At 52.9% G+C, this 14,588-nt stretch overlaps 2 protein-coding genes across 5 annotated transcripts in view; one reads left to right on the plus strand and one right to left on the minus strand.

Annotated features, from left to right (window-relative positions):
* The first annotated feature begins 2,372 nt into the window (after window positions 1-2,372).
* OTUD3 (OTU deubiquitinase 3) lies at window positions 2,373-11,802 on the plus strand. The gene is made up of 9 exons (XM_077260256.1): window positions 2,373-2,698; window positions 7,312-7,460; window positions 8,474-8,586; window positions 9,050-9,172; window positions 9,575-9,691; window positions 9,798-9,894; window positions 9,982-10,190; window positions 10,720-11,346; window positions 11,564-11,802. Exons 1-8 carry the CDS (start codon window positions 2,496-2,498, stop codon window positions 10,891-10,893), a joined length of 1,185 nt encoding a protein of 394 aa, XP_077116371.1. The 5' UTR covers window positions 2,373-2,495; the 3' UTR covers window positions 10,894-11,346; window positions 11,564-11,802.
* LOC143770554 (phospholipase A2-like) overlaps window positions 11,803-14,588 on the minus strand; it is a 69,382-nt gene continuing 66,596 nt past the window's right edge. For 2 of the 4 annotated variants that reach the window (XM_077260259.1, XM_077260258.1), the window contains exons 4-5: window positions 13,112-13,218; window positions 11,803-12,818 (exon numbers count right to left, since the gene is read on the minus strand). In XM_077260259.1, coding sequence (XP_077116374.1) covers window positions 12,652-12,818; window positions 13,112-13,218 — 274 coding nt within the window. In that variant the 3' untranslated portion in view covers window positions 11,803-12,651. The remainder of the gene's footprint in view (window positions 12,819-13,111; window positions 13,219-14,588) is intronic. The other 2 variants (XM_077260257.1, XM_077260260.1) reach the window with 1 other exon arrangement.

The following is a 14,588-nucleotide window of genomic DNA, read 5'->3' on the forward strand; positions in this document are numbered from 1 at the left end:
GCGAGACCCAGCGACTCTGAAGAGCGGTGATGGAAGTAACAATACCGCTCCTCACAGTCACCGAGCTCAGCGCAAGACAAGGAATATCTGAAGAGTGGTGACGTTACTGAGTTACTGATGTCACCGGGTCTCGTGCTGTGCAGCGGAACCAAAAGTGGCTGCAGCCAACATTTATGGAGCATCAGAATGAGGTTCCACAATCCCTTCATTATCTACAACAGAGGTCCCCAACCTTTTTTGCACCAGGGACCGGCTTTAAGCAAGACCAGTTTTCCATGGCCCGGTGGGGGTGGGGCAGGGCTTTGGTCATATGGGGGTGGGGTTATGGAGGGATGGAGCTTAGTGCATACTTATCATATAATTATGACATTTATAATGAGAATGTGATTCAACTTACCATAGGTTCAGAATGAGTGGGGGCACCATGCTTGTTTCCCTGGTGCTCTGCACCATTATTGCCCCATAGCTGTGCCATATAGTGCTCTGCACCATTATTGCCCCATAGCTGTGCCATACAGTGCTCTGCACCGTTTATTATTGCCCCATAGCTGTGCCATATAGTGCTCTGCACCGTCCATTATTGCCCCATAGCTGTGCTGCTGCTGCAATAAAAATAATAAATGACATACTCACCTCTCTTGCTTGCAGCTCCTCAGCGTCCGGTCCCGGCGTCTCTCCGCACTGACTGATCAGGCAGAGGGCGGCGCGCACACTATATGCGTCATCGCGCCCTCTGACCTGCACAGTCAGTGAGGAGAGACGCCGGGAAGATGGAGACAGCGCCCGGCGTGTGGAACGAGGACAGGTGACTATGTAATACTTACCTGCTCCCGGCGTCCCGCTCCTTCCCCCGGACAGCTGGTCTTCGGTGCCGCAGCCTCTTCCTCTATCAGCGGTCACCGTTACCCGATTAGAGAAATGAATTATGCGGCTCCGCCCCTATGGGAGGTGGAGCAGCCTATTCATTTCTCTAATGAGCGGTCCCACGTGACCGCTGTACAGGGGAAGAGCTGCTGCACCCGGAGACCGTGGGACGGGCAGGGGGAGCGTCAGGAGCGCCGGGACTAGGTAAGTATGCCTCAGCGCCCTCTCCCCCTCACCCGCCGACCCCACCGCCGACCGTGACTCGAGTATAAGCCGAGGGGGCACTTTCAGCCCAAAAATTTGGGCTGAAAATCTTGGCTTATACTCGAGTATATACGGTAGCTGTCAGCGGCGCCGCGGACCGGCTGAAAAACCCCAACGGCCCGGTCCTGGTCCGTGGACCGGCGGTTGGGGACCTCTGATCTACAAGATCCAGTTATGTAGGTAAAGTAGCGGCTTTTCTTGGTACTGGAACTAAAAGCCATAAATAGGACTGAGCTGTAATACTGGATAGAGCTGTGATTATATGTTATATAGTCGTGTTACACTCCCCTCACTTCTTGTAACCTACAAGTGTACAAAGATATTATACAGTCACCATGTGACAAGTGGGCCTGTGTAACTACAAATGCCAGGACTGAATTTTAGTCCCAGTCCGGCCCTGGCTGCACTCACTATTCTGCTGGTGAAGCGCATGCGCGGCTCAGTGCCTGCCTTCACCCTTGCTGACAGTTTCCTCCAGAGTTCTGGCTGCAGGTGGCGAGTTCTGCGTCCTTTATCTCCCATGTTAGGCTACGTTCAAATTAGCGTTGTGCGGCGCAGCATCGGGCGCAGCCGCGGCGACGCATGTGTCGTGCGCCCCTATATTTAACATGGGGACGCATGGACATGCGTTGTCTTGCGTTTTGTGACGCATGCATCATTTTGGCGCAACTGTCAGGGCGCAGAGGATGCTGCATGATGCAGTTTTTTCTGCGCCAAAAGTCATGCAAAAAATGAACGCATGCGTCACAAAACGCTGCGTTGTGCATGCGTTTTGCATGCGTTGTGTCGCCGACGCTGCACCGCACAACGCTAAGGCTATGTGCACACTTTGCGGATTTTGCTGCGGATCCGCAGCAGATTTGACCGCTGCGGATCCGCAGCGGATTTGACCGCTGCGGATCCGCAGCAGTTTCCCATGAGTTTACAGTACAATGTAAACCTATGGGAAACAAAAAACGCTGTGCACATGCTGCGGAAAAAGCCGCACGGAAACGCAGCGGATTACATTCCGCAGCATGTCACTTCTTTTCTGCTGATTTTCACCTGCTCCAATAGGAAAATGCAGATGAAAATCCGCATAAGAAACCGCAGTAAAAACCGCAACGGGTTTTCACTGCGGATTTTGGAATTCCGCTGTGGAAAAATCCGCAGTGGAATCCGCAAAGTGTGCAGGTAGCCTTTGTGAACGTAGCCTAATGTATCTCTATGGCTGGAGGACTTTGGTCCAGGTAGAGCGCCAGTGTGGGCGTGTCTGGTTTAGCGCTTGCCTCTCTATGGTCACTCTTTTGGCCACGTGCTCTGTGAATGCCGGAAGTATCTCCGCAGCTGTTGCGGCTGCCGGTCTCTGAGGTTTGTCCGTTGTTGTCATGTCCAGGAAGCAGAGTGTCCGTTCCCGGCCCGGGAACAAGGCGGAACTGGAGCGGAAGAGGGATGAACGAGCAGCGCGGAGAGCTCTGGTTAAAGAGCGGCGGAACCGGAGTGGAGAGTCCGGAGACCCGGAGGAATTCCTGAGCTTCGCCAACCAGCTGCAAGTCCTGGGGCTGCGCCTGCGAGAGGTGCCGGGAGACGGGTGAGGAGCGTGCGCGGCGAGCTGAGGCGACATATTAGTGCTCCACAGTCACAGCAGTCGCTGAAGCCGGAGCCGCCATATTGGTGCTCCCATAGGCAGAGAATTCATAGAGCCCGAGCCCTGCACTGTCCGCACCTCCATACTGCTCCTATACTGCAGCACCTACACCTAGTGCAGGGCTCAGGCTCTATCTGCACCTCCATACTGCTCCTATACTGCAGCACCTACACCTAGTGCAGGGCTCAGGCTCTATCTGCACCTCCATACTGCTCCTATACTGCAGCACCTACACCTAGAGCCTGAGCCCTGCACTGTCCGCACCTCCATACTGCTCCTGTACCGCAGCACCTACACCTAGAGCCTGAGCCCTGCACTGTCCGCACCTCCATACTGCTCCTGTACTGCAGCACCTACACCTAGAGCCTGAGCCCTGCACTGTCCACACCTCCATACTGCTCCTGTACCGCAGCATCTACACCTAGAGCCTGAGCCCTGCACTGTCCGCACCTCCATACTGCTCCTATACTGCAGCACATACACCTAGAGCCTGAGCCCTGCACTGTCCGCACCTCCATACTGCTCCTGTACCGCAGCATCTACACCTAGAGCCTGAGCCCTGCACTGTCCGCACCTCCATACTGCTCCTATACTGCAGTATCTACACCTAGAGCCTGAGCCCTGCACTGTCCGCACCTCCATACTGCTCCTGTACCGCAGCATCTACACCTAGAGTCTGAGCCCTGCATTGTCCGCACCTTCATACTGCTCCTGTACTGCAGCATCTACACCTAGAGCCTGAGCCCTGCATTGTACGCACCTCCATACTGCTCCTATACTGCAGCACCTACATCTAGAGCCTGAGCCCTGCACTGTCCGCACCTCCATACTGCTCCTGTACCGCAGCATCTACACCTAGAGCCTGAGCCCTGCACTGTCCGCACCTCCATACTGCTCCTATACTGCAGCACCTACACCTAGAGCCTGAGCCCTGCACTGTCCGCACCTCCATACTGCTCCTGTACCGCAGCATCTACACCTAGAGCCTGAGCCCTGCACTGTCCGCACCTCCATACTGCTCCTGTACTGCAGCATCTACACCTAGAGCCTGAGCCCTGCACTGTCCGCACCTCCATACTGCTCCTATACTGCAGTATCTACACCTAGAGCCTGAGCCCTGCACTGTCCGCACCTCCATACTGCTCCTGTACCGCAGCATCTACACCTAGAGCCTGAGCCCTGCACTGTCCGCACCTCCATACTGCTCCTGTACTGCAGCATCTACACCTAGAGCCTGAGCCCTGCATTGTACGCACCTCCATACTGCTTCTATACTGCAGTATCTACACCTAGAGCCTGAGCCCTGCATTGTACGCACCTCCATACTGCTCCTGTACTGCAGCACCTACACCTAGAGCCTGAGCCCTGCACTGTCTGCACCTCCATACTGCTCCTATACTGCAGCACCTACACCTAGAGCCTGAGCCCTGCACTGTCCACACCTCCATACTGCTCCTATACTGCAGCACCTACACCTAGAGCCTGAGCCCTGCACTGTCCGCACCTCCATGCTGCTCCTATACTGCAGCACCTACACCTAGAGCCTGAGCCCTGCACTGTCTGCACCTCCATACTGCTCCTATACTGCAGCACCTACACCTAGTGCAGGGCTCAGGCTCTATCTGCACCTCCATACTGCTCCTATACTGCAGCACCTACACCTAGAGCCTGAGCCCTGCACTGTCCGCACCTCCATACTGCTCCTGTACTGCAGCATCTACACCTAGAGCCTGAGCCCTGCACTGTCCGCACCTCCATACTGCTCCTGTACTGCAGCATCTACACCTAGAGCCCGAGCCCTGCACTGTCCGCACCTCCATACTGCTCCTATACTGCAGCATCTACACCTAGAGCCTGAACCCTGCACTGTCCGCACCTCCATGCTGCTCCTATACTGCAGCACCTACACCTAGAGCCTGAGCCCTGCACTGTCTGCACCTCCATACTGCTCCTATACTGCAGCACCTACACCTAGAGCCTGAGCCCTGCACTGTCCGCACCTCCATACTGCTCCTATACTGCAGCACCTACACCTAGAGCCTGAGCCCTGCACTGTCCGCACCTCCATGCTGCTCCTATACTGCAGCACCTACGCCTAGAGCCTGAGCCCTGTACTGTCCACACCTCCATACTGCTCCTATACTGCAGCACCTAGAGTCTGAGCCCTGCACTGTCTGCACCTCCATACTGCTCCTATACTGCAGCATCTACACCTAGAGCCTGAGCCCTGCACTGTTCTCACCTCCATACTGCTCCTGTACTGCAGCATCTACACCTAGAGCCCGAGCCCTGCACTGTCCGCACCTCCATACTGCTCCTATACTGCAGCATCTACACCTAGAGCCCGAGCCCTGCACTGTCCGCACCTCCATACTGCTCCTATACTGCAGCATCTACACCTAGAGCCTGAACCCTGCACTGTCCGCACCTCCATACTGCTCCTATACTGCAGCATCTACACCTAGAGCCTGAGCCCTGCACTGTCCGCACCTCCATACTGCTCCTATACTGCAGCACCTACACCTAGAGCCTGAGCCCTGCACTGTCCACACCTCCATACTGCTCCTATACTGCAGTATCTACACCTAGAGCCTGAGCCCTGCACTGTCCGCACCTCCATACTGATCCTATACTGCAGCATCTACACCTACAGTCCGAGCCCTGCACTGTCTGCACCTCCATACTGCTCCTATACTGCAGTATCTACACCTAGAGCCTGAGTCCTGCACTGTCTGCACCTCCATACTGCTCTTATACTGCAGCACCTACACCTAGAGCCTGAGCCCTGCACTGTCCGCACCTCCATACTGCTCCTATACTGCAGCACCTACACCTAGAGCCTGAGCTGTTCTGGACTGGTAATTTAGGAGCGACATGCGACTAGCTCTGAGCAGGTGGTAACTATACAGACCGCAGTTCCTAATCTTAACACAACACTAGCAGTAGCCGTGGGATGTTCCTGTCACTCCCTGGACACCTCGTCACAGCCGGAGAACTAGCTACCCCTAAAGGTAGAAACAGGAAAGCTCTCTTGCCTCAGAGAAAATCCCCAAAGGATAGGACAGCCCCCCACAAATATTGACACTGAGAGGAGAAGGAAATGACATACGTAGTATGAAACAAGATTTAGCAAAGGAGGCCACTTCTAGCTAGATAGATAGTAAGGAAAGCCCACTGTGCGGTCAGTAATAAAAACTAGAAAAAGTCCACCGCAGAGATATGCAAAAATCTCCACACCTGACTAAAGGTGTGGAGGGCAAAATCTGCAGCCCAGAGCTTCCAGCTTAGCTGAATAGACCCATACTGATAAGCTGGACAAATGAGCAAAACATAGAATGTGCAGAACAATAAAGTCCACAACAAGTGGACTGCAAAAGGACAAGCAAGGACTTATCTTTGCTGAACTGGAGAGAGTGTCAGGGAAATCCAAAAGAGCAGTGGCTCCAAGCAGGAACAATTGACAACTGGCATTGATTGAGGGATAAGGCCAGACTAAAATAGCCGAGCCAGAAAGACGATCAGTGGAAGCAGCTGCTGATGCTAAATCCAAGAAGCAGCAATACCACTCAAAACCACAGGAGGGAGCCCAAGAGCAGAATTCACAAAAGTGCTACTTACAACCACCGGAGGGAGCCCAAGAGCGGAATTCACAACACTGAGCCCTGCACTGTCCGCACCTCCATACTGCTCCTATACTGCAGTATCTACACCTAGAGCCTGAGCCCTGCACTGTCCTCACCTCCATACTGCTCCTATACTGCAGCATCTACACCTAGAGCCCGAGCCCTGCACTGTCTGCACCTTCATACTGCTCCTATACTGCAGTATCTACACCTAGAGCCTGAGCCCTGCACTGTCCTCACCTCCATACTGCTCCTGTACTGCAGCACCTACACCTAGAGCCTGAGCCCTGCACTGTCCGCACCTCCATACTGCTCCTATACTGCAGCATCTACACCTAGAGCCTGAGCCCTGCACTGTCCGCACCTCCATACTGCTCCTATACTGCAGCATCTACACCTAGAGCCTGAACCCTGCACTGTCTGCACCTCCATACACACCTACGGCTCTTGGGCCGTCTGGGAGGAGACGGAGGTTGTTCTCACAGCTGATGTTCTATCAGGATATTTTACAGCTGTGATTCTCAGTGTCTCTACGGCCCGTACACCATGGTGATGTCCCTATGCAGGGTCTGTGCTATAATCACCAGCAGATCAGAAAAAACGAAGAAAAAAGTGGGTATACAAAGCAAGGATCACCATTATAAAAATGAGTACATTTATTATGATACAAATAAATATGCTAGACAAAAAACGCACATGTAAAAACAATTAAAAATACATGAGCTAAGGTGAGTACCAGCTGGAGGACCAATTAAGGACCAACCAGACTCCTCCTCGACCTCCATCTCCTCCCAGATTGAACCAGAGCCGCAGGTGTAGACCCTGCGGTGAGCCACCATGGGACGCCTAGAACGTAGCTGACAAGTCCTCATCCTCAGCCCTGGCTCGTCCATCCCTGTCTTTTGGTTTTATATTTCCCTTGTGTCTTCACAGTAATTGCTTGTTCCATGCTCTGGGGGATCAGCTGGAGGGACATTCCCGGAATCACCTGCGACACCGACAGGAGACCGCCGATTACATGGTGAAGCATCGCCATGACTTTGAGCCCTTTGTGGAGGACGACGTTCCATTTGACAGACACGGTGAGAACCACGAACATTGCATCTTATCACCTCGCTTTATCCTCCTCCTCAGTGCTCCGCCTCCCCTTCTTCTTCCTCCTCGGTTCTCCATCTCCCCTTCTTGTTCCTCCTTGGTGCTCCGTCTCCCCTTCTTGCTCCTCCTCGGTGCTCCGCCTCCCCCCCCCCCCCCCCCCCCCCCCACTGGTTCCTGCTCGGTCTCTTTCCCCCCCCCCCCCCTTGTTCCTCCTCGGCGCTCCATCTCCCCCCCTTGTTCCTCCTCGGCGCTCCGTCTCCCACCCCTTGTTCGTCCTCGGCGCTCTGTCTCCCCCTCTTGTTCCTCCTCTGTGCTCCGTCTCCCTCTCTTGTTCCTCCTCTGTGCTCCGTCTGCCCCTCTTGTTTCCCCTCGGCGCTCCGTCTCCCCCTCTTGTTTCCCCTCGGCGCTCCGTCTCCCCCTCTTGTTTCCCCTCGGCGCTCCGTCTCCCCCTCTTGTTCCCCCTCGGCGCTCCGTCTCCCCCTCTTGTTCCCCCTCGGCGTTCCGTCTCCCCCTCTTGTTCCCCCTCGGCGCTCCGTCTCCCCCTCTTGTTCCCCCTCGGCCCCCCTTCTCCCCCTCGGCGCTCCGTCTGCCCCTCTTGTTTCCCCTCGGCGCTCCGTCTGCCCCTCTTGTTTCCCCTCGGCGCTCCGTCTGCCCCTCTTGTTTCCCCTCGGCGCTCCGTCTGCCCCTCTTGTTTCCCCTCGGCGCTCCGTCTGCCCCTCTTGTTTCCCCTCGGCGCTCCGTCTGCCCCTCTTGTTTCCCCTCGGCGCTCCGTCTGCCCCTCTTGTTTCCCCTCGGCGCTCCGTCTGCCCCTCTTGTTTCCCCTCGGCGCTCCGTCTGCCCCTCTTGTTTCCCCTCGGCGCTCCGTCTGCCCCTCTTGTTTCCCCTCGGCGCTCCGTCTGCCCCTCTTGTTTCCCCTCGGCGCTCCGTCTCCCTCTGTTTTTTTACTTCTTTTTGCTCTGCATTGTAGTTCTGTCCTCACTATCTCTTTCTTTCTTTCTAGTTCAGAACCTGGCGCAGCCGGGAACCTTTGCTGGTAATGATGCAATTGTGTCTTTTGCACGCAACAACCAAGTGAACGTGGTGATTCACCAACTGAATAACCCGCTGTGGCAGGTAACGGACCTCTGCTCCGCTCGCGATGTTGCATAGATCGTGTCGCCGCGTTGGCAGTCTTTTGTGTATTGTTTTGCTGCCCAGCATGAACGACGTGATCACTTTACTGTGCGGCGATAGCAAATTTATATTATGTGTAAAAGTATTAAAACCAACAAAGAACCTCCTTCATTTCATACCACACTGGCGACGCCACAAACACCGATGATCCTTTGTTCCAATACATGCCATGAGCTGCTAAAGGCCGCCACGAAGAAACGGAGCGCAGCCTGTGGAGATCTGTAAGAGGCAAAAACAGGTTCAGGTGCGCGGCATTCATCAAGCATCGTGCAGGGTAAATGGAGGATGGAGATATGTAACTTTCTTTTTCTGCCTTTTGGGCAGAGGGGCAGCTAGAACTGTAAATTCTGCTGAACATTTACCTTTCCCCGAGCGCTCAGAGGATTCTGCTCTGTCCACACAGATCCGAGGCTCGGACAAGGCCAACGCCCGGGAGCTGCACATCGCCTACCGCTACGGAGAGCACTATGACAGCGTCCGCCCCGTCAACGACAACACCGAGACGCCGGCCCACCTGCAGACAGAGGTAACCGAGACGACACGTCGTATCACCGGGGACAGCGACTAATTACATCGTAGTCATCTGAAAGAAATCTGATAGTACTCACCCTCTCGGGTCTGCACCTCTGCGCCGATCATATTGTTGACATTGCTGTAGCCAATCACTATCTCAGTGACTCCTATCGTCTAACTGCAGCTGAGGTCAGTGATTGGCTTCAGCGGAGACGTCACGAACAATACACCGAGCCCGCAGCAGTGTCGGGCAGTGGGTGCTTCACCAAGGGAGAGTTAGAACTTTCTGATCTTGTTACTTGTAACAGTCGGGTTCCTTGTTTCTTAAAGGTAGAAAACCCCTTTAAGAAAGGGCAATCTTCCCACCTCACTGCCATCTTCTGCTCCTTGATTGTGGTTCTTCCTCCACGTTCAGATGCTTTCCAAAGACGTCTCCAACCGGAAGGGGAAAACTAAGTTGAACTTATCGGAGGAGCGGGCAGAGCTGCGAGGGGACGCGGTGCAGAAAGTGCGGAACGCCACTGGCTGCGCGGTAAGATGATTGCGGGAACCAGGGAGGATGTTCTGCGATATTTTATGTCTCGCCGTCCCCTGAACGGCGTCCAGATCTGCTGTAACAGAGCAGTGTTTGCTTGTAGGACGTCAGCCTCATCCTGCAGAGTCTGGAGGCCGAGAGCTACGACATCGAGTCCACCATCCAAGTCGTCCTCCAGATCAAGGAGCTGAAGCAAATCGGTGAGTGCCCCCTTACAAATCGGACGTCTCAGACCAGACCGCTGACGGGTCGTAACAGTGTGTCAGTGACGTCCACGTTTTCCTAAGATGATGCAGACTGTGCAGCTGAGGGAAGCGACTGCTCATACTCATCAGCAACATGGGAGCCGGGAGACTGCGAAGGGCTGGACCCCCAAAGAAGACCCCAGCACCCTCCGGCCCCACAGAAAGAACAGGCCGTGCACAGGACGCAGGGCCGGCAGCCGAGGCCCAGGGATGACCCACAGGAGCAGAACAAGAAAAACATCAGCCAGAAGGTAAACGGCTTCTCTGGATGTTTCCAGTATCAGGTTCTTGTACTCCGGGGCCTGAACGCTGTCGCCTCACTTTCCCGGACCCCTGATTGGCAGATCGGATGTCACCTAATGACTAGTTCTCCTTACTATCCCTTCAAAAAGCTGAACAATGGTAGGAATAGCGGCCACGTCTGCCACTGTCCTTACAGCATCTCTTGGGATCATCACCCAGCTTTTCCAGACTCCTGAACAGATCCTGCCCAGCTCCTTAATGGCTGCATAACTTGGCCGATTTGGCCTTCAGGGACTTGGGAAAGCTGAGTGGCGGCCCTTGGGGAAGCTTTTATACACTCCAGCCTCATATAATTTACCCCTTAAAGGGAACTGTCAATCATCAGGAGCAGAAATCCGAGAGGGCAGCGGTGCGCTCCAGATGATTGTAGACAGGAATAATCTGTAATGGTCCGCTGCTGTCGGATAGGGATTTCTTTTTTTTTTTTTTTTTTTTTATTGGTCTCCCCTTCAAATTAATGTTGATGAAATTTTGTAGGTAAGCAATAAGCAGAGGAAAGATCAGCAGCGGCAGGAGAAGAAGCGGCGTCAGGAGGAGAGACACCGGCAGAAGGCGCAGGAGCAGCGGAGCAATAACGCGGACAATAACCGGCAGGAGGAAGATGCCTCCGGGGTGACCGTGGTGAAGGCGATCTCCACCCTAAACATCTGAGCCGCTCCTCTCATCCTGTGTCCACACCCCCGCGCAACCAGGCTCCGCCCCTGCGGTGCTTTGTTTCTGCTCCCTGGGGGATTAAGCGTTCATAGTGCATGATGGGAGATCACAATAAATCCGGTTACTGAGAGCTATGGTTAGACAATGTGAGACTACACGTCCCAGCAGGCGCTGGACTCATCCCCTGACTCTAGGGGGAGATAATCTTTAGAACTTTTTCAGTCCATTTTTAATTTAGAAAAAAATGGGAATCGAAGGATTTCTCCCAGGTTTTACTATCTATGCAAAACTCACTCGTTGACGGTACTCCTGCGTCCTGTCTCTGTTGGCGAGTAAAACTACAATGAATTGTTCTCTGTTATCAGCCGGACACACAATATTGCTCCTAACTGAACCTTCTGTTTAATCCACAAATATTGAGTGACTTGTCCTAACCTGTGCTGCGCTCCAGTCACCTCCACAGCTGCAGCAAGAGTGACTTGTCCCAAGCTGTGCTGCGCTCCAGTCACCTCCACAGCTGTACCTAGAATGACTTGTCCTAAGCTGTGCTACGCTCCAGTCATCTCCACAGCTGCAGCAAGAGTGACTTGTCCCAACCTGTGCTGCGCTCCAGTCACCTCCACAGCTGTAGCTAGAATGACTTGTCCTAAGCTGTGCTACGCTCCAGTCACCTCCACAGCTGCAGCAAGAGTGACTTGTCCCAAGCTGTGCTGCGCTCCAGTCACCTCCACAGCTGTAGCTAGAATGACTTGTCCTAAGCTGTGCTACGCTCCAGTCATCTCCACAGCTGCAGCAAGAGTGACTTGTCCCAACCTGTGCTGCGCTCCAGTCACCTCAAAAGCTGCAGCCACATTTCTGCAGATTCTCGTTGTTTTGTTTTTCATAAAAACTGCACTTTATAATTTTACGTTCTGCATTTCTTTATTTCTCGATTTCAGAAGACAGAAGCGCGTGGTGCCAACAGAAGGGTAAGATTACACGTCGTCTTACTATGATTGAACTTTATATGTTATGGTTCCAGTCACTTACAGGGAACCCGTCAGCAGGTAGGTTTGGAAGCAGCGGTATGGCCGTATACACACCCGTGCCCCTGTAAAGCTGACACCTACCTGTCAATCATGAGAAATCCAGTGTAGAAACCATATGTAAATCAGGCTGAAAGTGCACTGGGGCGTGAACTGCCTCTCCCAATCCATGCCCCCTGTGCACTTTAGCTGAGTTGCATATGGCTTCTGCACTGGCTTTTTCTTGACTAACACATCGGATTACTACAAAAAAGTGTCATTTTTATCGGGGGAGCAGCGCCTACATGGCCATACTGTGATTTCCATATGTAAATACACCCTGACGGGTTCCCTTTAAATTTCCTCAACAAAGGAACCTTATGCTTGGAGTTACAATTAAAGGTAGAAAGAGGCTAAAGATTGTACTGGGCATTATTAAACATGCCGTTCTGCCCTCTGATTAGAATCCGAGAAGGGAGTGAATGTGGCCAAACATTGCCGAATAACGCAGGGGAATGGGGTCTTATTGTGACCCCCAGGGGTCTGCAACCGCCACAAGCAAGCCTGAAATAATCCAACCATTTGTGATTTGCTTGTCCCGGTTGCATTGTGACCCAAGGAAGAGCAAACTGTGGTCCGCACGACCTGTCATGGCCGACGGCACCTTGTCTATTTTGCCTTAAAGGGGTTGTCTGTTCTTGGCGACTTTAATAAGACCCTCTGCTGGCTGAACCCCCACCATGCATCAGCTTCACACGGTGCACGGCTCACATGGCGGCTGTGGCCCCTCGCATCCCTTCCTTGGCATGTTCTTGCTGTGGCTCCTGGAATATCGATGATCGAATGTCTGGAAGCAGATGGCAGCCGCCCGGTCACACTCACAGCTCCGTCTTGCGCATCCATGAAGATCCTGGTCATCTGTGCCAGAGAAAATGGTGATTACTATACGGGGGCCCGACCCAAGAGCTGACAATATATTATCTCCCCATAGACGTGGTATATATGGACGATGCTGCCTGTCCCATACATGATCGGACACTGGGAGGGGATGTCCTTGTAGAACAGATGGATAATGGGGTCTCTGTTCAGCCTGAGCCTCCTGGTTATCGGACAGAATGCTATAGCTGCACATACATGGGCAGAGCATGAAGACCCCTGCGTCTGAGCTGCGGGGACTCTGACAATCAGGTGGGAGCAGAGATCGGTATTACCGCATGTGATTGTCCGAGCGGCACAGGAGAAGATGTACGGCTGATACAGCGGGAAGCAGCCGGCCCGGGACAGAGCGCCGTAACAGCAGTCATGTCTCTGACAGCACCTGCAAATAAACGGAGCGTCACTGATACACAGGAACGGAAACCAGCTGCAAACACAATCGTCTGTTCTACAGGATCTAACTTATTTGTGATACTGTCTGCTGAGCCGTGTATCTAATCCTCTCCTGTGTGATACTGACTGCTTAGCCGTGTATCTAATCCTCTCCTGTGTGATACTGACTGCTGAGCCGTGTATCTAATCCTCTCCTGTGTGATACTGACTGCTGAGCCGTGTATCTAATCCTCTCCTGTGTGATACTGTCTGCTGAGCCGTGTATCTAATCCTCTCCTGTGTGATACTGTCTGCTGAGCCGTGTATCTAATCCTCTCCTGTGTGATACTGTCTGCTGAGCCGTGTATCTAATCCTCTGCTGTGTGATACTGTCTGCTGAGCCGTGAATCTAATCCTCTCCTGTGTGATACCGTCTGCTGAGCTGTGGATCTAATCCTATCCTGTGTGATACTCGATGCATGCCACCCACGTGATCTTCAGACACTGCTTTGTGTTGACATCATGATGCGGAAAATATTTACAAAGTCAACACTAATGTTTGTGTAACTTGATGCGGACACGAGGCGGGCGCCGTGTAACTTGCCGCAGTGGTTCCAGGTCGTCCCACATGGTGTATGGAACATGGGGACGGGACAGGCGACTGTTTCTCTGTGCTCAGACCCTCACCGCTGTGCAGATGGCTGAGCCTGCCTCCACGTGGTAGTCAGGTTGTCAGACATCGCCAGACCCTATGGCATTGCTATAACCTGTATTGTACAGATAGGAGGCGTAATAATGTCTGACAACCTATTTCCTGCTCTATTCTTGGGGAAAAAAAGAATTCCCCCAGTGTTTTTTTTAATTTTGTGTTTACGTCTTTCATAGTGCGGTAAAAATGATCCGACAACATAATTTTCCTAGGTCACTACAATTACAGAAACACCAACTCGTATAGTTTAATTTTTTTTTAAACAATTTGTGACTTAATTTTTTTTTAACTTTTAGAAGAAAAAAAAAATTGGTTTGTGTCACCATTTTCTGAGACCCGCGACTTTGGCATTTTTTTCCCATCAACGAGGACTCGAATTTCGCATGCCGAGTTGTACTTTTAAATGCTACCAAATTGGAGTACGCACCTCGTTTTAAGCACTTCTTATTTAATTTTGTTGAGGGATACAGCACTTTTGGATATTTAATTTCGTTGACTTTTACCGTATGGGTGAACTAATTTTATATTTCGACAGATCAGACTTTTACAGTTGCGTCGATGGTGAATATGTATTTTTACCCGGTTCCACAAGGACGCGCGCAGGAGCCCTGCAGCGGTGGGATGCCGGCTGGCTTTTTTAAGGCTTCCGGCGTCTGTCCTACCGTGCGGGG

This window comes from Ranitomeya variabilis, chromosome 4, assembly GCF_051348905.1.
Source record: "Ranitomeya variabilis isolate aRanVar5 chromosome 4, aRanVar5.hap1, whole genome shotgun sequence".
Lineage (NCBI taxonomy): Eukaryota > Metazoa > Chordata > Amphibia > Anura > Dendrobatidae > Ranitomeya > Ranitomeya variabilis.

Coding starts and splice junctions, on each gene's coding strand:
- OTUD3 (XM_077260256.1), top strand. CDS start 2,496: ATGTCCAGGAAGCAGAGTGTCCGTTCCCGGCCCGGGAACAAGGCGGAA. Junction 2,699..7,311: donor CGAGAGGTGCCGGGAGACGG/GTGAGGAGCGTG, acceptor GTGTCTTCACAG/TAATTGCTTGTTCCATGCTC. Junction 9,173..9,574: donor CGGCCCACCTGCAGACAGAG/GTAACCGAGACG, acceptor CTCCACGTTCAG/ATGCTTTCCAAAGACGTCTC.